Here is a 22,196-nt window from a genome sequence, read left to right on the forward strand (position 1 = left end):
CTGACATAAGGTAGGAACTTAGTCAACATGGCTTCATCCCGGGTATGCTGTCCCCAAGGGCGCATGGCCAGGGTGAGACTCGGGAGCAGAGGGCTCCAGGGCTAACCCCAGAGTCCCCCCAGGCAAGCTCGGGCGAGTGCTCTGGGTGTGCCACACATGCTCAGCACTGCAGGGAGAAGTGGCATGCGTGCCCCAGGGATAAATGGGAACAGAGAAGTGGAGGAGGACACGGGGGAGAAGAGGTGGCTGTTCCCCAGCCTCCGTCCCATGCACACCTGCTAAGTAAGTCCTTTGCCTTCACAGAACCAGGACCACTGCTGTCAGGGGCAGGAAAGGAAAGATCTTCGTACTGGGGGTTAGCATCAGATGCCACATCAACGGGAAGGTGGTGACATCACATACCCTTGCTTCCTACTTGACCACGGGGTCAGCCGACGCCACAGACGGTTACCTACAACTGTCATCACAGGGCCCCGGTCCCTGAATCCAGCTTCTACTCTGAAAACCCGAGGTCGACAAGAAGCCCGTTCATATAAATCATGTTCTGAAGCTGCAATGTTCACACCTGCAGTTCCCCCCACAGGCAGATCTGTATAAGAAGCCGAATCCCCATGAGAAGGACACTGAAGATGTATCAAAGCAGCACTGCAGCAGGAAGGTGAGACAGACCCACCCACTCCCGGAGGAGCTGAAGGGGCTGGACGCCTGACTGACAAGGCTCCCTCGGTGCCCCCACCGCTGATCCGCATTCACGCCCCGCCCCCAGGCCTGGCCCACTCTGTGCTCCTCTGCTCTGATGCCCCATAAACAATATTAACACGAATTCAGGCAGCAACCACATTTCCTCAGTTTCCAAGTTTGGGGAGGGGTAGATTAGGAAACCCTGTGCTGATCACTTCAGTCATTTACACAGACTGGTTAATTTAAGTCAGTCTCTCATCAACGCCTCCTCTCCCCGAAGGCAAATTTCCCTGGGGAGTCACGCTGGAGCACAGGCTGGGTGGAGCACGGCATCACCACCTGCAGGCTGCCTGGTCTGCAGGACAGAACACCTCCCGCTGCGGGCAGCTGGCTTCCCGCCCCAAACACTGGCTACGTGCAGCTCTTCCTTTAGGAGACTCTAGGCCCAAAGGACTGCACTTGTGTGTTCTCAGCTCCACCACAATCAGCCATGTTCCTGGCCCCACCCCCCGGCGCCCTCCCCCAAATGCTGGATCTGACCCTCATGTCGACTCATCCTCGGAATGGCAGGTCTGAAGGTGCCCTGAGTCGCTCCCATGAGCTGCTTACATCACTGGCCCCCAGACGAAAAGCCATCCACCCTTCCTAAGTTTCCATGGGTCCTGGATGGGAAATCAGCAAACATTTAGACCACAGATGTGTGAGGGGGTTCCCGCCAGCTTTCACCCGGGTGATGGGAGTCCTGCAGTCACCGCCCAGACACCCAAGCGCAGCAGGAGACACGAGGAAGAGCAGAGAAGCCCCGCGCACCCTCCGCACACACAGCTCACTCAGACCCCAGCGCGCTGAAGGCTCTGGGGACTCCACCTGTTTCCTCCCGGTTTTGTGATCACCAGCCACTCCCTCCTTTGGGGATCCTTCTCGCCCTCAAATTATCCACGGGGTGGAGGGAGCAGAAGGAAGCTAAAAACACTCTTTATGACTTGCCTGAAGTAAAGCAGCACCTTTACATGAGAAGAGCGGGAGGAAATCAGAAGCAGCTCTTCACACTCCACCAAACCACCAGAACGCTTCCCGGCACCTCCCCTGGACAGTGACACCAGTGAGAGCTCAGCGCCGCCCCCGCCCCCGCCCCCGCGACCAGAGCTCTGTTGGCTAACTGCAGCCACCAGGCAGAGGCGCGAGCACCCACTACCCCAAACCACTGCTGAGACAGAGACAGCTTCTGTAAACTGGTAACAGTGTGGAGAGACAGGTGGTGGTAACCTGTGTTACCTAACACCATGAACAATCAACACACGGAAACGAATTAAGAGACTCTTATCAAGTACTCAGGATAATCACAGAAAGAAATGTCTTTTAAAACCATGCATGAAATAACCGATTTTTTAAAGAATATGTAATGACTGCTCTGCTCTTTAAATTTTCACATTTAAAAACTGGCAAGTATTCTAAATGGAGACAAATTATGGACAACAGTTCATGCAGGTTATCAGTTCTGGAAGTCAAGCAGGACGCCAGGGCTGACACCTGTAACGGCTCTGAAACAGCAAATACACGCTCTGGGGGTGGGGTGTCCAACCTCGTGTGCAAGCATGCCTGACAATGCCTGGGCCAGGCACTGCTGCGTCCTGGGCGGCGGGGACCAGGAGCCGAGACCCGCCATCTCGCACTCACCTCTTCCCGTCAGCTTCCTCAACAGCCACACCCTCCTGCATTCTGAAGGTAAATCCGAGGCAAAGGTGCCACAGGTGCATGGGGAGCGGTCCATCAAACTGAGAAAAACACCTACGGCATTTTGGTTCAAGGAGAAGTGAACTACATCCCTGATAACTATCAACACTAACTGCTATCGGAGGAAATTCCGAAGAGAAGGCCCCCAAAATCCAATACAAGTCTGTGTCCAGTTCTGGCATCGCATCATATTAGCAAATAAGGTAGTTATTGTTTACAGTGAAATTTAACAAATGGCTAAAATTCTATGTAAACTTTTATGATCATCTAAAATTTAGTTTCAAACTTACAATTATAGCAACACATATGGAACACTTACATTCAACTGTACAGAACGCAATTTAATCTTGAAAAACAGTAACTATGGAAATGAGCACACACTCCCTCAGCAGTTCTGCAGCCGCAACCAATTTAACGCTGTGAATAAACACTGAGCAAAGCACAGCCTGGGGAAAGAACTCAGTGGCTTTCAAGAGTCATTTTATAATTTTTATGAGCTAAGATAGTGGCAGCAAATGGAATTCTTAGAACATCACTTAAAAATAGATTTTTAAAGACAAAGGTCCTGACTCACTCTTATATACACACACAAAGTTTATCTGTCACAGACAGCAAATGTCGGATTTATACACTGTTTCCAGCAGCACCCTGCACACCGAGAACCAAGGCGAACACGGCTGTCAGATCTGTGCAGGTGGACCACCCAAATCTGTGCAAGACGGACACGGCTGCTCTGGTACCACCGTGTGGTGCGTGCTCACTGCTGCTTCTCAAATGCAAAAACCAAGTAAATGCCTAAAAAGAAAATAAATAAAAATTAGAGGTTGGTTTCTCACACCCTCAGGGCAATAATCTCAGTCTTTTTCATAACTTGGTGAAAATTCTCAAGCAGCTTTTTTTCTTTTTTCTTTTCTTTAATGGAGGTACCAGGGATTGAACCAAGGACCTTGTACATGCTAAGCATGTGCTTTACCACCGAGCTCCACCCTCCCCACAAGCACCTTTTGAAGAGGAAAAAAAATCCCATTATTTCTAAGAGTTCTTCAACTTTTTGAGTCATATTTAAGCAAATATAGGATCATATCTATTCACTTAAAAACAAATATCCACTTACTGTAATACTCAGCAACATCACAACCCTGAGAAAACCAATTCAACGGCTCTGAATATCTCTACCAACAGTTTGAGAAAAAAAATTTAGGTATAAAAGCAAAGAGTATGAAAATGAAACCCTTATGACTGAATTCTTTACCTGGAATACCTGCATGCTGTGAATGCAGGAGTATTCTCAAATTTTTCTAACCCCCCACCCCCAAAACGAGTAAGAATTGGAAGGAACCTGTAACGTGCATGTTAAAGTCCATCCGATTACGCAACTGCTGCTGTAGGGCCCGGCAAGGAGAGCGAGTCAAAAGCCGCAGGACAGCTGCTGCTCAGCGACACCACGTCCCCAGCCCCCCAGAGTACTCTCCCTTACGTCAGACTTCGTGCTGAGGTGTGTCCACTCAAAGATGTCTAAATGCACCTCCGGTTCCCCACTGTGGACACACTGAGGTTCTGCTAATAAGATACCAATAGCTTTTGTGGTTACGAAAACACAAGAAAAGATGACAAATCCTCAAAACACCACGAGGATGTTCAGGGCATTTGCTCAGACACCCAGCCAGCAAGTCAAGGCAAGAGACCATACTGTGAGGAACCCTACCTCCTCGGGGTAACATGAACAGGGGACAAATGACAGCAGGCCGCAGGCCAGCCTTGAGCTTTCTGTCCATCCAGCCCAACCTCGGCAGGAGTACCACAGCACTCTCCTCAACCATTACTCTGGTTATGCTTTTCTTGGCTCCTTATCTCCTCAGGTCCGAGTCTTTCAGGAGGAATGAAACGCAGCAGGAGAACAGGCAGGTGGGCAGAAATCGGCAGGGTGACCATCCACACGAAGATTCTTCTCCAAGGTGGGACGCACAGCAGCCCCAGCCTCACGACTGAGTCCTGAGACCCAGGCCAGGCCAGCAGCACTGAGCTCACCCCGCATGCCACGCTGTTCTTTTGCTGCCCCGCCCTGCCAAACCCATCACAGACACCCAAAGTCTACACCTATTGCAGGGAGCCTGGCAATCCTACCCTGCACTTATCCAGGGTCATGTAAAATCAACAAGATGCAGTGTGATTCCAGATCAGCAATGACTACCTTCCTCTCCTTTCTAACTCAAAAACTCTGGAAGTCTCACTCGTTACATACACCTTCTGTGTCAGCACCTCGACTGGGATTTAATCAAATAAATCCTGAACCACTTCCAGAAGCAAATTAGCAACAGTCCTCTTTCCTCTCACATTTAAAGCATCTCCAGAGGAAAGCAAGCTCTGGTAACACGAGCTTGCCGCCCAGACCAGAAGTTAAGACGTGGCTTCTGGACTGTGGCAGCAGCCCATGGAGCCCTCCATGGCCTCAGGTTAGAGAGGGGTGGGGGGAGGGGAGGGCGAGGGGGAAGGGGAGAACAGGAAGGAGAGGAGGAAGGAGGGGAGAGAGGGAGGCGGAAGGGGAGAGGGGGAGGGGAAGAGGAGAGGGAGAAGGGGAGGAGGAAGGAGAGGGGGAGGGGGAGAGGGGGAGAGGGGGAAGGAGAGGGGGAAGGGAGGGGGAAGGAGAGGGGGAGGGAGGGGAGAGAAGGGGAGGGAAGGGGAGGGGGAGGAAAGAGGAGGGGGAAGGAGAGGGGGAGGGGACTCACTTCCCAACATCCATTTCCACTGCACTTCACAGATTGGCCAGGCCTCTGACTTCTCATCCAGAGACAGGCACCTCCCTGTAAAACGTCTCCACACCATGGTCGTTCCCAGTGAAACAGCCTTCTAAACATACTGCTCACTGCTGCTTCGTTAAATGTTCTAGCAGTTACAATGCCTTTACTGTCAACATCAGAGAGGCCAGAACCAAGTAAAATACATGGAAGTGTTCCATAAGCCAGGATTTCCAACAGAAACATGAGGTAAAGGTACCAGGTGCAGATGACTTCGTACCGACAAGTAGGCAAGGAGAACGTCTAAGTACGCTCAAAGTGCATGTTAAGGAACATCCCTGCGTATGTTTTTCTTGGCTCTAAACAGCTGTGCAGGATGAAGGGGGAATCAGGCACATAGAGGGGTTTTGTGGACACATAATCTCCCCACACAACCTGTGTCAGAAGAAGGCTCAAGTTTTCAGATTTTAACAATCACTCTGAAACCATCTTTGAAAATGTCAGTCTACAATGGTGGTATACTCACTTGTAGCTTCCCATTCTGATCTACTTAAGGTTCCCTAAAATTAAAAAAAGAGAATTTCAGACTGAATCTGGAATTACACACACGCTCACTTCTCCGTGACGGACAGAGGCGTCCATGTAACCCTGACTTCACTGGGAACACGCACAGGGTTTACTCTTACTGTGATCTGAACACATGAAGAGTTTAATGAAATTAACCTTCAGTGTCATCTCACCACTTCCGCCCTCCTGTCATATTCTCTAAACCACTGATTCTCAAAGAGTGAACTTGTGTAAAGAGGGTATCCATGTGTCTGTGTAACTGGAAAAGGTAACCATCTTACATTTTTAACTTGGAAAATGAAAAATAAAAAGGCCTATCTTAAAACATCAAGTAACACTGCAAGAGGGAGTAAGATTTTTGTGCTTTTATAAAGGAAATCACAAAATAGGAGTATGTATCACACAAAGGAAATTATATTTAGTAATATGCATACTACTTTGCAAAGGCACTGAGTAATAAGACACAGCGGCAAATCTACTAAATCACGTAATTCTGAAGTGATCAATGTGAACTACACTCTAAGATGTCAGCAGAAGGTGTGTCACGGGAGTATCTGTAACTTCTATCGATTATACAGTCACAGCCACGGCTAGGACCACTGCGCTAGTGCTGTGTTCGTGGTTAAGTGAAATGTGAACTTCCGCGTAGAAGTCAGTGAAAGTGAAGAGGTACTACGTTCGTGAAGCCTTGATTTTACCCATGGGACAACAGGAGTCTGCAGCGTCTCCACTGAGGAGCAGCAGCGCAAGACAAGCCTCAGACGAGCCCGTAGCTCTCCCCACCCTTACTGCCTCAGACGCAGCACTCCGTTCTCAGCTCACCAGAGTACCTCTTATCCCACATCCTACCGTTCTAAGAAGTCACTGTAACTTAGGGGAAACAGACTGACGTGTAACGGATCTGTGACTCAGTGAACCCAACGCTGTACACCAGCGAAATACTTTCCTAAGTTTCCATCTTCTGTAAAACATGTTTAAAAGTGAAAACTTACCAAAGGTAACCTTACTTGACTGTTCTTCACGTACTGCTCTGCATGTTCATAGTCACCCACCTTCTCAGAGGCAAGTCTGGAATTCTCGTTTGCAGGATATGGCTAGGGAAGGAAGCAAGTGAAATTCCCAGCTGAGACATTACAATGAAATTCACGGCTCAGAATTAAACACATCAAATCACTGGACTAAAATAATTAAGACAGTATCTCTAAGTATTACTTCAGGACTACAAACTATACATACATTTGAAATAGGGGGAAAAAGGAGTGAAAGGGATCACCCTCTCTGAACCAAGCGGCTGCTGAGGTCAACGCTGAGCAGACGGAGAACGTGCACCTGGCCTGAGGGCGCCCTTAACCGCCGCCACAACCACCGTCTCTCTGACTCTGGTCAGAGGCCTTTTCTGTTACAACTCAAAGCTGAACGAAGTCACTACGAAGAGCCAAACATTCATCTGAACATGGCGGTGACCCAACAGCCATGCAAGTTTCAACAGCAACTAGAATAACACACATGAGTCACTCGTTTCAACATGGGTGGTGGGTACAGCAGCCACGTCGTGGGTGCATCTTAGTACCAGGCACAGGCTTCTGGCCACGACCTTAACCTGCCCAGGCATGTAAACCTCTGACTCTATTTTCAATGTGGGTGGTGGACGCAGCAGTCACACTGTGAGAACCAGTTTATATATTCTTTCAGTTCCTTTCCTTTTACAACAAACCAGCTGGCAAGGAACCACTTTAGACGTCTTCCTGAAGAATTTTTAAGAAGATGATCCAGGAATGTCTACTTTACCATCTTCTTCTCCCCTTTCTTTATAAGTATCCTACAGTAAGCTCAGACATTAGAAATTAAGCAATTTGCTTGCAGTGTTGAAAAGTGATTAGGGTTCAGATTCATGGGTAGAGGCCAGAGTGCTGCTGCACATGCTGAGTGCCCAGAGAAGCACCATCAACAAACTGTCCAGCCCCAAATGCCAACGGTCCTGAGGCTGAGAAACCCCACTGTAAAGCAGTACTTTCTAGAAAGTAGAATAAACCACTTTATTATGACCTGGGATTCTTTACGCCTTTCCTAAATACTCACCTCTAAGGCCTGCATTCGTTTTAACAACATTCTGTTTTCATTGTTCGTAATTTTTTCTTCATAGAATTCCCGAAATGTTTTCTTGTAGACTAGCTTCATATTGTACTTCTTCGCCATTCTGTCCAAAAAAGATTATTTAATGATAAGGCTTCCGAAGTATTTGTAATTCCTCACACAACAGCTACATCTTTGGGGTTTAACTAAAAACCTGTATGAGTTCACAACAGGGCGATGCAAAACCAGTGAAGAGCAACATCCCAGGGATCAGCCCGCAGGGTCGAGTGTCCTGAGTCTCACAGGGCCGTGGGGAACTCCACTGACGTGACAGACAGGCCCGGAAGAGGAATGAAAGGCTGTGAGGTGGGGAGACAGGCGGCAGGAGCACTTGTCTACCAATTCCACTTTACTTAGCTTGATTCCTCACGGTGACAGTGGGAAAAGCTGCTGATTTCCTAAGACATTCTTTCATCTCTCGGATTCCCAGGTAAGAAACACGTTTTTATCCCACATCTTGGGCTGCTTCTTCACAGCCTGTTTGGCAGGTTTCTTCCACCAACTTCCAAACGTTCGGGTTCTGAAGAGTGTGGCCCAGGGCCCTGCCCGCCGTCACTCCCTGACACCCCCCTCACTGCCCTGCTTCCTCGATCTCCCCCAGGATTGTCTCCGCATTCGGGGCCAAACCCGCCAGCCTGTTCTCCCACCAACCTCTGCCGTTTCAGTAAACCCACCTAGGGATTCACGCCAGAAACTCAGCACTGTCCAGGCAGACTCTCTGACTCCCATGCCCACCACGCTCATCAGGCTGCCACGTCCGCCCCACTCACTGTGAAGCGCACTCCAACAAGCCCCCGACCCTTCGCTGGCCACCGTCCTGCCCGTCACCTTCCCCCAGGCAGCTGCTTTGCTTCGCTGGCCTCCCTGTTGTTGCCTCCCGCAACCAACTTCCTGACTGCAGCCTACCGTGCTTTCCAAGTGCGCGCGTCACCTCCCCCTCTGCTCTTCACTGGTTCTCCAGCCCCAAGGGCACATCCAGCGCCTTTCACTCCAGGTATGCTGCCTCATCTGGAGCCACGTGGGCCCTGACTCCTCAAGACCTAGGCACAAGGGCTCTCTTCCAGCGCCTTGAACGAGCCAAGCTCTGTCCCACTTCAGGGCCTCCACATATACCGTGCTTTAGGCGTGGAACATCCCCCCTTCCCGTCTCCAACTGGCCGACCAGTCATCCTTTAGATGCTGACTTCATCATCACTCTTCCCAGGTGGCTTCCTTAAATCCTCAATTACATCAGGTATCCCTATGATAGTTTCCCCGCCTCCCCTCCAGCGCCATTTGCAGAATTTATTACTATGATCTGTAGACGACACAGGGGAGCCCAAGGATGACTTCAGGCAGCAGGTAGAGGAGGAGAGGAAGAAAGGGAAAAAATACCCTGAAAAGGTACGCAGGAGGACTTGTGAGGTGACAGATGAAGGGACGGGTGAGAGACACTTGAGGGCCACGCAGATTTGTATGTAAGAGGCAAAAGGCAGGAGTCCCTGTAATTTGCATTTGTCTTCCTTGGAAAGACATTAACAAAGATACATCTCTTCTATCCTAGGCAGTTCATTTTCTATCCAAATATCCAAATCCAAAAGTAAGCCATGAAACTGAGTTTTACACCAAAGAAATACAATTACAAAAGAACTGAAACTCAATTTGACAATGTGAATAAATCTGCCATATAAAAACTACTTATATTTTTGTTCAGTTTCTTAATGAAATGGCCAATGGGCAGTTCAAAATCTCTCTGCATTTTCAGATTCTATCCCCTGAATGAATACCTATTTCAGTAATTTTTAAAAATTTAGATATTAAAGTGATGACTTATGACTTTATGCTTATCCTCATTAGGCAATCCAAGCAGAAAAGATTGCTAGAGCTTGCTTAGCATTAAGGAAAAAACCTTTCATTTTACTCTTTATCTCTTGGGGGTATACTCAGATCACCAACTATGACAACCAAAACATTAAGGTAACAAACAAACACATAAAACATACTAAAAATATTTAATTTCTTCTTTCAAAAAGTTGAAGTTAAACTTTGAACAAATAATATTTGTCAAAAGTTTGCTAATTTTAAGGAAAATGTGATGTCAATTATCAAATTTTATAGTTTATAAGTTGTGCATAGTATTTTCCATGTTTAGTCCCATGCCATTTAATCTTCTCGTATTATTGCATAAAATTTTTGTCTGCTGTAAACTCCTGAAAACCCTATACCCATAATTTTGCAGGTTGAAACACAATTCAAATAGTCACCACCAAAAAGGAAGCAAAGATTAAAGCTCTTCTTTCTTCCTCAACTTTATAAAAGACTTTTTTTCAAAAAGCAGGAAATGCAGTTCAGCCAGCTGTGTCAATTACGTTTAGGCTGCCTTTCCCACTGACCCCATCAGGGGGACTTGGGGCCTTACCTAATGAAGCCTGAAACCCCAGCCTGCTCTGTGCCTGCGGTTTGCCAGGAACCCTAGGAATTCAGGTGCGGGAGCTCCTCAATCAGGAATTTATTATGCAGTGAAAATAAAACAACTTTCAACAGCTCTTCCTGTCTAAAGGAAGGCATTCACTTTGGGAAGATTTGTCCAAAGTCACCAGCAGGTAATTGGAAAACATCTTTTGCTATTTGCAGTGTCAGTTATTTTCTGCGCAAGCTGAAGGCAACAGGCTCCCTTTCTCACCTGCAGGATAAAGTAATTCCAGGAAGAAAGGAAACGACCTGAGCAAGGCTCTGAGAGACCGACGGCCCCAAGCCTGCCCGAGGTTAGTCTTTTTATTCAAACAACGCTGAACTTCTAGAGAGCACACTTCAAATAAGAAACGAAGAGAAATACTGAATTTCTTTCTCTCTTAGGGCAAACAGAGAATAGTAACAGATTAATGACATTCTTACTCATTTAGCAATGGAAAATAGACCAAGAATTCAGGGACATCCACAACACCTTCCAAGTTGAAGTCGTATTTGCAGCCAAATAAAGGATAATCTCCTTTCTTCTGAAATTTCACCATGTATATTTCATTTCCGAATGATTCTGTTTCTGAAGCTTCAAGGCGCCTTCTATAAAGATTATCCCCAAACCAAAACAAAAAGATTAAACTTGTTATTAGGTCAAACTTGTTCTGATCAGATTAAACATATTGTAAAAATACATGACACAATTTCATAAAGACACTCGATTGGCTTTTAATTGGATTTTTAGCTACTTTTAAGAAGCAGTACAATAAAACTAAAAAAAAAAAAAAAAATTTTTTTTAATTTAAAAAACAAAATGGTGGATATAGCTCAAGTGGTAGAACACATGCTTAGCATGCATGAGGTCCTGGGTTCAAGCCCTGGTATATGCTCTAAGAATAAATAAATAAATAAACCTACTTACCTCCCCCCAACCAAAAAAAAAAACAAAAAAAAAACCCAAAACCAAAAAACATAAATTAAAAAAAAAAAAGCAGCAGCAGCAATGCACTAAAAGATCATTAACGATCTCACTAATAAAATTAGGCTGGAAGCAGGTTTCACTATCATGACAGCTAGTTAAGTCTCAGCGCCTCGTATATGACTTGGAGTCTGTCTAGCAAGAAAACCTCTGGCTTTTTGACTTGATGTAGCATCAGTCTCTGACTTAGAGAGATGCTTTAAATGTTCATCTGTAAATTTGACTTCTGAACATAAAAATCTGAGTATCTACTGAAATATATCATCAAAGTGCTCAGCCCTTGTGAGAGCAACATGGTATGTTTTACAAACTATTTCTGATAAATATTTGCTACTCTTTAATAAGCTTAATTCTGAGTACTTTATAAGCCACAATATATTTAAAAGTACTCACATCAATTCAAAGCCATTGGGAGTGGTACCAATGAAATAGCCTCCCGGGTTCAGTCTCTCACACGCGTTTCTAAGCATGACATCTGCCTGTTCGTAGGACTCAAACGAGTAATGGCAGACAAACTGACAACTGCAGATGTCAAAGTGCATTCCTGGGTCACAAAATTTATCAGCCAAAAGTTCCTGAAACAAATTAAAATAGGTCAAGATTTTTGAAGTTGGCTGTAACATAAAAACTTCCTAGTAAATTAATTTCTAGAATTAGGGTCCTTAAAATAAAAGTAGACATGTCCTCCCACCAACCTACCCTCTCTCATTGTGTAATCTCAAGGGTCATAAAAAAATCGTTCTTTCTTTCTGGTTCAATAGAATTTGATTCCTATTTTCATAGTAATTTTAAGAACTACAGACTGAAATCATGCTTAAAAATACATTAATTAAATATGACATTTAAAGGAGCCGATCCTTTAATTGGCTTTACTTGAAAATTAAAGTGAAATAATTTTGAACAATAACGAGTTAAAAAAAAAAACAAAACACAAAGCTGGCCTTTGGGCCTCTTTTTAAAAAATGAAAAAGTGTTTCTAATGGTTTCAAACTTTCTGGATGTATACTACCACTTCTCCTTTCCAGTTTCAGGACTGCAAATAAAGTGAACAGGATTAAACGCATCTGCAGTAGTTTAACAAGCTGCCAAGTCAGACGAGAAGGACAGAGCTCGGGGGGCTTTCACCGCACCTGAGCCTCTGCAGCTCTTGAACTTCGTGGCTGTTAGATACTCGGAAACAAGTGGGAGGTGGGAACAAAAGACTCTGACATGTTGGGAAACTACCCAAATAGATTACAAAGTGAACGAATAAAACGTAAGTTCAGATCTATTTCAAAATACTAGAAAATAAATCTCGTCCAAACAGAAAAGCAACAAATGATTTCCGAAATTAAAACTATTGAAAGCTAAAAACCCCAGAAGTACTCAATGGGTCATTTAAGGAAATTTATCATTAATAGAATTTCCAGTTAAAACTGAAAATCCATGTCTGAAGATTTTTAATGTTTTAGAATAAATCATTTACCCAAACTAAAAATATAAAAAATAAATTGACAAATTAAAAAATCCCGTACCTTTGAACAGTCAGCAGTTATAAATTCTGCATTGAAAATATATTCACTGTCACGACAACGGCTTCTCATGTCCTCATACCGCTGCTGACACTGCTTGACAGACACGTCAGCAATGTCTGGAAGAGGGGTAACCAACAGAGGTGAAAGGTAAATGCTAAGACGGCACAAATCTAAACGTTAACTGGTAAACTGGTGCAGAATCTAGCCTTAGAAAAGCAAAATGGCTCTATTTCCTTCCAAACAAAAGAGAACAAAGTCTTTTATGCCAGTGTAAATGCCCAATTATTTTTCAGAAGGAATTAAAAGCTTTCTCCGTAAGTACTGACAACAGAGAAGTTGTATCATGATTTCAAAATCCTTATTCAAAGTTAAAAGCAGAAAGTTTAGAATCCAATTTGAATTATAAAAACCCAACCCTATACACTCAGCTTTCCACATTTTCTTAATAAAACGTTATTTCCCCTTTCCCAGCGCTGAGACATGCACCTCTGATCACCCCATCATGGACACAAGACAGGAGGAGCACCAATGGTACTGGTCACACTTGACTTATCTTCTACCACTAGAAACCAGCAGAGAAAAAAAGGGCAATTTCCTTTAAGAATGCCCTTGATAAAGCAGCAACAATTAATTTTATTAAATCTTTGATTTGTAATATTCTGTGTGATGAAATGTAAAACAACAAAACATTTCTGCTATGTGATGAAGTCTGACGGGGCTGGGGTGACTGCGTGGTGAGCTGCACCGGCCACCCTTCACTTGACAGAACTGCAGGCACACTGTCTGCACAGACGTGGTGATCTGGCAGACACTTTCTTGAAAATGAAGAAAGCGAGCCTGCCACTTCATGAAAACAACAGACAGTGCATGTTACTAATGATAAGTTTGAGCTTTCAAGTGAAAATTACAATTTTAAAAAACTTCCGTCTACCACCATGAGCTGGATGTCAGCTTAACTAATACCAAAGACTTTTCTGATTGAAGGTGACAGTAAACAAATGTGATTTTGTGATGTCAACATTTAGAGGATCTGAATAACTTTAGAGAACATTATTTTCCAAATATTACAAAATCTTGCAGGACTAAAGATCCATTCAAAGTGCAAGTTGGACCATAGATTTAAATAGGACAGAATATGGAACTTCATCAGTATGGTTTCGGATTCCACACTGTAACTAACCTTTAAGGAACTACCAGTTGCCAGATTCTGATGAAGTATTGAAGATGAGTATCCTCAATTATCTGAAAAGGCTCCTAAAATACTCCATTTCACAACTACTTACCAAATGAAATAAATCATCACAACATCCTGAAAGCAGAAACAGGTGTAAGAATCTGGCTGTCTTCCATTATTCCAGACTCTAAAGGAATCTGCAAAAATACTTTTACAATGCCAGTCTTCTCACTACCTTTTATTTGTGATGAATTTAAAATGTTTTTTAAATTCTCAGTTTTATTTTCTATAATCAGTAGCTATAACCACATACACAAAAGCTTTCTGGGGTCCTCAACCATTGTTAAAAGAGTGTACTGTGGTCATAAAACCAAAACATTTGAGAAGTGCCACCTTAGGCCCTCCTGCTTCACAGGTGTTGCCGTCCCCTTCCCTCAGTCCTCACCCAGGGAAGGGCGAGCCGCGAGCCTGTCCCTCAGGGTGGGGACCTACCAGCAGGTTCAGGTGCCTGATTCATTCTGTTCAGTCCCACCAACCTTTCACCTAACTGCTCTAGCATCTTTTCATGACTGTTGCTCATGTGCTATTTCATCAAGGGTAGAACAATTATTCATTATGATTTTTCAATAAAGAGGAATTTCTCTTCACAATCACTTGGTTACCTTGGAATACAGTTCATACTGGATTGAAGAAGATACTCATCACCCACATCTGAATTTATAAATTTCAGAATAATGAAAAAGTTTCCTGGTTCCCCCCAAGGGTGAACAATGAAATTTTTTTCCTTTTTTTCATGTGTTTCAATCCACTGTAATCACTGTTTTTGATGAAGAAACTGTGCTGTCTTTGACCAGGAAGAGCCTTTTCAAGTTTGTGCTTTAGATATGACTCCAACCATCTTTGGTTTTAACACCATCGGCGAAAATCTCTTAACTCATTTTAGACAACACCCATCTCGTGTGCAGCCCCCTGATATCCTGTAGTAATTTTTAGCGTGTGTCAGTGAGATCTTTCTTATTTTCTGTTCACCTGACTGACCAAAACTACCCTTTCCCACGCCATTGTCTTCTCTTACCAGTGCAAACCAGCTTGTCAATTCTTCCCTTTTTCCACTTGAGCAAATCTCCACCTTTACCACAACCCAGGTCCAAAACAGTGATATCACGTTTTTTTTTCTGCCGCACCTTTTCTAAAAATTCCCCTAAAAAAGAAAAATAGTCAAAATAAATGATCTCTTCTCCATTTTCACTAAAGCACAAACTGTTACCCCTAATAACCTACTAACTTTGGCCTGACATGTAATATAAACACATACATTTATGCAATTAATTCATAACTTTTGGTGAACATTTCAAACTTTGAGAGTTAATACACTCAATACTCCAGCTCTAAAGATAAAAGCGTCTGTGACTGGGATTTTAGAAGCTAAGACAGGTTTTTGGAGGGTACTTTCAGAATCTGATATTTGATTCAACATTAAACAGCAAACATTTAAAATTCTAATTAACACAAAAACACCCAACACTTGTTCATGATAAGACTAGTTACTCCTAGTTTTGTAGTTCTCTTTTCAAAGCTAAGTGTTGAGCTTATAACACAACTATCAAAAATAATTACGGGACTATAAGAGTGCGTGACTTTCAGAAAAGGTGGCAAGCTTAGTCCCAAAAGAAATACAAGAACTAGTTAAAAAACAAAACCATATATACCTCTTAATTTTACTACCATAAAACCTCTGAAGTAAAAATGGGATCTTCTATCCGAATTTGCTACAGCACATTAACAACCAATGAATAACACCAGTAGGTCCTCATTTTATTATACAAAATACCTCAAGAGCCAAATGGTTCAAACATCAGTTAAAGGCGTATTAATACACTTCAGACAACTGAAACAGCAGTTCTGAAATCTGATAAAATCCTGACCCTGGATCCCCTCTTCCTGTCTTTGTCGCTCTGAATTTAGTGCTTATTTCCTGTGTGTACTATTGTGACTGCTAGAAAGTTCTGTGCAAATACTTCTGCCTTGCAGTCTCCATAGGATCTTAAGTTAATTTCAACAGAAAAAGAGGTGTTCCGTATTTAACTTTCTGCTATGAATCTTAAGAAAATAGCATACAAAATCACATGGAAAGAGTGAAAAACAGTAAGAATTAAAAAATCTCTTTATTTCCACACAAAACTAAACAAGTAATGGGAAATCTTCATGAAACATTATTAAAAGATATCTTTATCACATTCAAGAATAGTACTCAACTATTACTAAGCTATAAGCACCAACAAAGAAGAGAAAATGAATGACAAAGAATGGGGGTTGAGAAGAGAAAGAAAAAAGCCACTGGGGAAATTTGGCACAGAGCACACTGATTCCACCGGGCCAGAGAGACAGGCGGAGGCAGCAGAGCGCCCACGGAGAGCGCTGCTGGGGTGGCTGTAGGAGGAGAGCGTACCAAGCACACGCCGAGAGATAAAGTCAGCACAGTCTAACGTAGCTACGTAGCTGTTTTTCTGTTTGCAAAAATAATACAACTAACAATGTGAAAAACACGGCTGAACTTAGAAGTATTTATTCAATGAATAAATACATGAATAAATGACACACCAGGAAAAATACCAAATGGTAAGTTCTCTGTATTCCTGAGGACGATGAGGAAAGAAGAAAAACTGAAAAGAAATTAGGAATAGGGTCCAAAGATTACTTAACAGTATAGACTAAAAATGTCATAATAGTAACGCCCCCCCACCAAAAAAAAAGAGAGCTGATACTCACTCATTTACCCAGGCTGATAAGTGGCAGAGTCAAATGATCATTTTTATAATAAAAAAATGAATATTAAAAACAAAAGTGAGACAGAAAATATTAAAATGTGTTCCAACTAACGAGTTTAGTTTCCACTCCTACCACTTCTCAGAATGGATAATTTATCTTTAAAAATTAGTAAATTATCATCAAAACTAGCAAAAAGTAGCCGTAATTAACACTTTATTCTTCTCAGTGTAATTACAAAAGCATTCTCACTTTTCCTGAGGTTGGCTTTTAAAAAAAAAACAAGAACAGAAACCAAAAATTTTTTTTAAAAAAACCTTTTTGTGAAAAACTTCAAAATATACTGGGTTTTAATTTTTTAATTTTATTTTATCATTACTTTTTCAATGGAGGTACTGGGGTTTGAGCCCAGGACCTCATGTATGCTAAGCACGCGCTCTACCACTGAGGTAAACTTGTCCCTCCCCAGAATGTAATGGCTTTTAAAAATTCTTTAATCTCAGGTATGTGGCTATTTAATGTGCTATTTAATATAAAGTAATATATACATTCTGAATCAAATTTCCTCCACTGACTTTCATTTTAACTTCAAAGGTGAGTTTTCATAGATAAAATGCTGTTCAAAAGTTGAAAGTCTTCATCAGTCCTCAATGTAAACTTTCTTTCTCTCCAGACACCATACAAGAAAAACAAGTTCAATTGACAATCAACACACATGACCTTCACCAACTCATTAAAGGCCTAGAGGTAAAAAATCATGGCAATGGCCACTTTCTTGACCTAATGGAACCTGAGTATTTAACACAACAATGTATCATCGCTCCAAAACTACTAGAATAAAACAGACAACTTAACAGCAAGCACTAGGTAACCTCAAATCTAAATATAAAAGCACCCTGTTCTGAAAGCCTGATTCAGTGATCAATTTAATATCAATTAAACACTCATTAATATCTTACATAGTCAACCAAAAGTAAACATGAAAAGAGTTTCTCTCGAAGGCCTAGTTTTAGTTTTTGCTCCAATTTTATAAAGCCAAGGATTGACGATTAAATGGATAGGAACTAAAGACCTCATAGTTTGGTGTATGATTAACCATTTAGGGAGAAAAAAATGAGACATAAGCTGAAATTTAAAATTCCAAGCTATAAATCAAAAACAATCATACCAATGAGGACACTTTTCATCCAATTATTAAAGTTCCTTAGGTAAAAAATTCGACTCTGGCTTCGTTTCTCCAAACCAACTTCCTGGAGTTCATTGTAGTGCGCAGCCACTGCTGAGCTGTGTCCTTCTTCCAAGTTCTGTTAAGAAGAGAACGGAACAAAATTAAGAAGCTGAACATGGCAGAAACAAGTCTAAAAGAGCATCTGTCCCACATATGGACAAAATACTACTGAAATTGATGTACTTCATTAAGCAATGGCATAACCATAGAAATCTCACCAATTATAATCAGATGTAGGGTCTTCCCCTGTTCCCTATTTTTAAAAGCATCTTTGATTTAAAATTTTCATCTTGATCTTTCATAATTTTGGTGTCAATGTCGTAATAAAATCACTTCTCTTTCAGAGTTCTGATTTATTCAGTTCAATAAATGTCAGCCAGCAGATGACGCTCCCAACAAGAGAATAAAATAGAAATAATTTACTAATTCCATTATTATAAAATTTTTGTGAGCATTAAATGAGATAACATACACAAAGAGATTAGAACTCAACAGGCCATGCTCAATATCAGTGATTTCTGTTATCTGCTATTCACTGTCATTTGAGAGTAGAAATACCTGGACAGGAAGTTTCAATCTGTGCTCCGCATCTAAGACCCTGAGAATTCTGCAAAAATGTCAGTGCAGGTGAAGGGCTTCAGATTCCCCACTTCCTGTTCAACCAAAGGGCTTTATCTAGGTTTAAGTTTCAGATTTTCAGTTGAAAAAAGGTTCTACTGCTAGTAAGCATGTGAAAACTTATGTTTGTAATACAAGCTCCTCTCTATTACAAGGACTCACGTTCCACCAAACACAAACACCTGGCTCAGCTGCCACTTCCTTCCTGAAGGCTGATAGCAGAATTTTACTCATTCACTGAGTAATCCAGATTCCACCTCAGATTCCTTCACAATACAGTATTCCCAGATGAAAATACTTGCTTGCTAACCGTTGCTTTACAATATCCCCACTAAATGCCAGACTTGGCTAAAATTATATGTAACTGCCAATTAAGCAGTTGGAAACAACACAGTTTAAGGAAATACATTAAGAAAATGTAGATCTTGGTATGATTTTGAAATGTATCATTTTAAGTGATAGTCTCAACTACTTCAGACACGAGAAAAGAGATGAACACACAATTTAAAAGGAAAAAAAGGTAAATCATTTGGACCTTGTACTCAAGTTTTTGAAAACAGTAAGAAAAAGCAAACTATCAAAACTACCTTTCAAGTTTCTAATAAAATAAGAATTCCAAAATAACATAAAAATTATCTCATTAGCAGAAGCTTTACCTAAATAAGAACAACTAAATTACAAGAGTTAAAAACCCTACTCTACCTTAAGAGGGTATCTATTAAAAATAAGACATTCTTAAGTTATTAAATTATGTTTAAAAAAAACAGTATAATTTCACAACTGGTCCACATTTCAATTTTACATATTCCATTATGAATAAAAGAAAATACATTCAACATACTTTTTGCTTTTCAGGAACATCCTCAAGTTCTGTTTTCCTCCGTTTCTGAATGCCATCTCCAGTAGAAGGCTCATCTTGAGGAAATCCATCAGTTTTCCTTGAAATGCCTTCATCATCACCAGAAACTTTTTCCTCGGGGGTGATTTCAGCACCAACTTTTCTCTTCTTGGATGAAGTGTCTTCCCCACGACTATAACTTTCCTTTACAAGATCATCCTCAAACTCTATTTTTCTCTTTCTTGGGGTGTCTACCTGCCCACACGTGGGAGCCTTTTCGGAAAGCTCAGTCCCAGGAGAGGTCGTGTCTTCCTTAATGCTGAATGAAGACTCTGTTTCTGAATCTATTGTTGTTTTTGCCTCTTCAAGAGAGACCTTTTCACATTCCTCTGCGTTTGCAGAATTTTCCATTTTTGATTACTTAAATAGATGGTAAAACTTCATGAGCTACAACTGGAATGGCAAAAATTGGAATTACTTGTAAACACTGATGCTGAGACCTCAAAAACAGTTTTACCCAAAAACTAGCATTTCAGTGAGCAACTAGGAGTTTAAAAAAAACTCATTAGAGAATATTGAAAACAACACTAATTGATATATACCACATGTGAATTTTTGAAAATGCTAATGTGGAAGTACTAATTATAATCCCCAAACACTTCCACAGTCATATCCACAGAAGTCACTACTGGCATGAAAACTGACAAATGAAGCTGGTTACGTTTCTACCCTGATCTTACTCCACAGCCTCGGTTCTCAAATCATGTGCTGGGCACTGTAACAAACTCATACATACATGCACAGCAGGGTATTTTAAAACTTAAGAGAAACGTGGTATCTGACATCCAGAAGGTACACATGCTGCTTGAAGCAGAGCATAGTTTTAACTGAGAAGACTGCACTACATTCCTCTAAATAACATCAGAACTTTATGAAGCTGAGATTTTGGTGGTAGCACAGAAAATCAGCGTAAATGAAGTTGGCCACGTCAAATCTGATCTCAAGGCTTAAGATGTACAGTACTCAGCAGGCATACACGTTCTATTAACACGCACTTGTGGTTAACTGAAAATTTAACACAAATACTTTTTCTTTCAATCTATGTATTGTTTTTAAAAATAAAGTTTTTAGGACACACTTATTAAATTGGCTGGACTTAATAAAACTATTTGGACCTTCTTCTTAGTAAGTGAAACTGGTATCTCTTGGCCTAGGGACACTGAAAAAACTCTGACTCACTAAGGGCACCAAGACCAAGAGGAAACTGGGAGCCTACTGCTCTGAAACCCTTACTTTGTAATGGGGGTCAGAGTTAGGCCGGAAGTGAAGAGTAGAAACGGCTGAACAAGAAGTCTCCAGACCCAGCCTGCAACTTCATGACCATCTAGTCTCTTTCAAATGTTCTCAGGCCTATGTGCAAAGTGGGAGGGAGAAAGAAATAAGTGAGCTATTTATGGGACAGGAATTTTTTAAGCCATTCAACAAATTTAGTGAACTCCTACTGCAGAGGCTTATTAGCACTGTGAATTAGTCTTCAGGAAGTTTACAGCTCATACACCACTATTAAAACGTTAGGCTGTATTAGTCAAACCAAATGGAGAAGAAAAAGCAAAAGCCTAAAAACCAGTGAGATTCAGCAAATTCAGAACCTGAAGGATATAAAGGGGGAGGGGGGGTAGTCTTCTGAGCAAACTAGGATAGTTTGAGTAAAATAGAGCAAGATAGTTGCTTAATGGAATGGGTAAAACCAAATCACTTTAATCCAGAAGGGCTTCAAGGCATATTAGCTTTCCCTACCCAAGGTTTGGGGTAAAAAAATACTAATATGTGCCCAAACAGGACGAAAAGAAACACAGGGGGAAAAATGACCCAGAAACGTAATTTCCTGAGTAACTGCTTAAAATTACCATCTAGTAAAAGTATCCACCAAATTATCATGTATCTGCTCCTCTCTGCCTTTTATTTCCTAATAAGGAAACAGAAATTGGTTTTAATTTCAAATAAGCCCATGTAATTTACCGTCTTTAGCCATAATTAGCTTTCGCTGTAAATGTAACACCTAAAATTAGTTTTGGAAATAATTAAGTTTTACTGATGTTTAGCTGTGAAATTTCCACCAATGAGATGTCCTAAAGACAGTTCGGTCAGAATAAACGACACAGAATTCCAAACGACTCAGATATGGCTAAGAACGTCTGAGGCCGAGAGTCCACGCGAAATAAGAAGCAAGCTCCCGACGCAAGCGGGCTGCCTGCCCCGCGGATCCATCGGGAACGACTCGGGTGAAGAAACAGCCGACAGACGTGCGCGCGCACAAACGACCGCACCGGCACCTCGGCGACCTGCGCGCGGTCACCCTCGAGTCTCCCGGGACCCGCCGCGCCGGGGGCTCGAGCTCACAGGTCAGCTCCACGGCCGGCGGCGGGTCTCCTCGGCCAGAGGGCGCACCGAGCCGCCCAGCCGGCGCCCGGCGCCGGCTCCGGCCGGGCGCTCCGGCTCCGACAGCCTGGCGGGCCCGCAGCCGCTCTCCGGCCTCTCGAAGCAGCAGCGCCCACCGACCCGGCACGGCAAGCAGTCGGAGCGCCCTTCCCCGCCGGCGGCCACAGCCACACACAAAGGGCACGCAGCCGGCGAGGCAACCGCACACTCACCGTCCAGCCGCCGGAGACTCTGTTTGCGGAAGCGGCGCCGCGCCACGCGCGCGCTGTGACGCAACTTCCGGGGGCGAGGGTCACGTGGGCCGGAACCCCGCGTCCCGGCGTGCCGCGCGCGGCGCGCTGAGGGCTTCGGGCT

General features: G+C 42.8%; 1 protein-coding gene across 3 annotated transcripts; it reads right to left on the reverse strand.

Annotated features, from left to right (window-relative positions):
* Window positions 1–2,735: 2,735 nt before the first annotated feature.
* Window positions 2,736–22,191, reverse strand: RNMT (RNA guanine-7 methyltransferase). Of its 3 annotated transcripts, XM_074352312.1 has the most exons (12): window positions 22,055–22,176; window positions 20,697–20,813; window positions 19,407–19,856; window positions 17,888–18,023; window positions 15,029–15,154; window positions 12,780–12,895; window positions 11,659–11,840; window positions 10,725–10,889; window positions 7,797–7,914; window positions 6,710–6,811; window positions 5,677–5,710; window positions 2,736–3,210 (listed from the first exon to the last, which is right to left on the reverse strand). In XM_074352312.1, exons 3-12 carry the CDS (start codon window positions 19,812–19,814, stop codon window positions 3,173–3,175), a joined length of 1,425 nt encoding a protein of 474 aa, XP_074208413.1. In that variant the 5' UTR covers window positions 19,815–19,856; window positions 20,697–20,813; window positions 22,055–22,176; the 3' UTR covers window positions 2,736–3,172. The 3 variants fall into 3 exon arrangements, with proteins under 3 accessions (XP_074208413.1, XP_074208411.1, XP_074208412.1); XM_074352310.1 differs by lacking the exon at window positions 5,677–5,710; XM_074352311.1 differs by lacking the exons at window positions 5,677–5,710; window positions 20,697–20,813 and having other exon boundaries at window positions 22,055–22,191.
* Window positions 22,192–22,196: the final 5 nt, after the last annotated feature.

This window comes from Camelus bactrianus, chromosome 24 (assembly GCF_048773025.1).
Source record: "Camelus bactrianus isolate YW-2024 breed Bactrian camel chromosome 24, ASM4877302v1, whole genome shotgun sequence".
Lineage (NCBI taxonomy): Eukaryota > Metazoa > Chordata > Mammalia > Artiodactyla > Camelidae > Camelus > Camelus bactrianus.

Coding starts and splice junctions, on each gene's coding strand:
- RNMT (XM_074352311.1), bottom strand. CDS start 19,814: ATGGAAAATTCTGCAAACGCAGAGGAATGTGAAAAGGTCTCTCTTGAA. Junction 11,841..12,779: donor TAACTGCTGACTGTTCAAAG/GTACGGGATTTT, acceptor AATTTGTTTCAG/GAACTTTTGGCTGATAAATT. Junction 10,890..11,658: donor CCCAATGGCTTTGAATTGAT/GTGAGTACTTTT, acceptor TAATCTTTATAG/AAGGCGCCTTGAAGCTTCAG.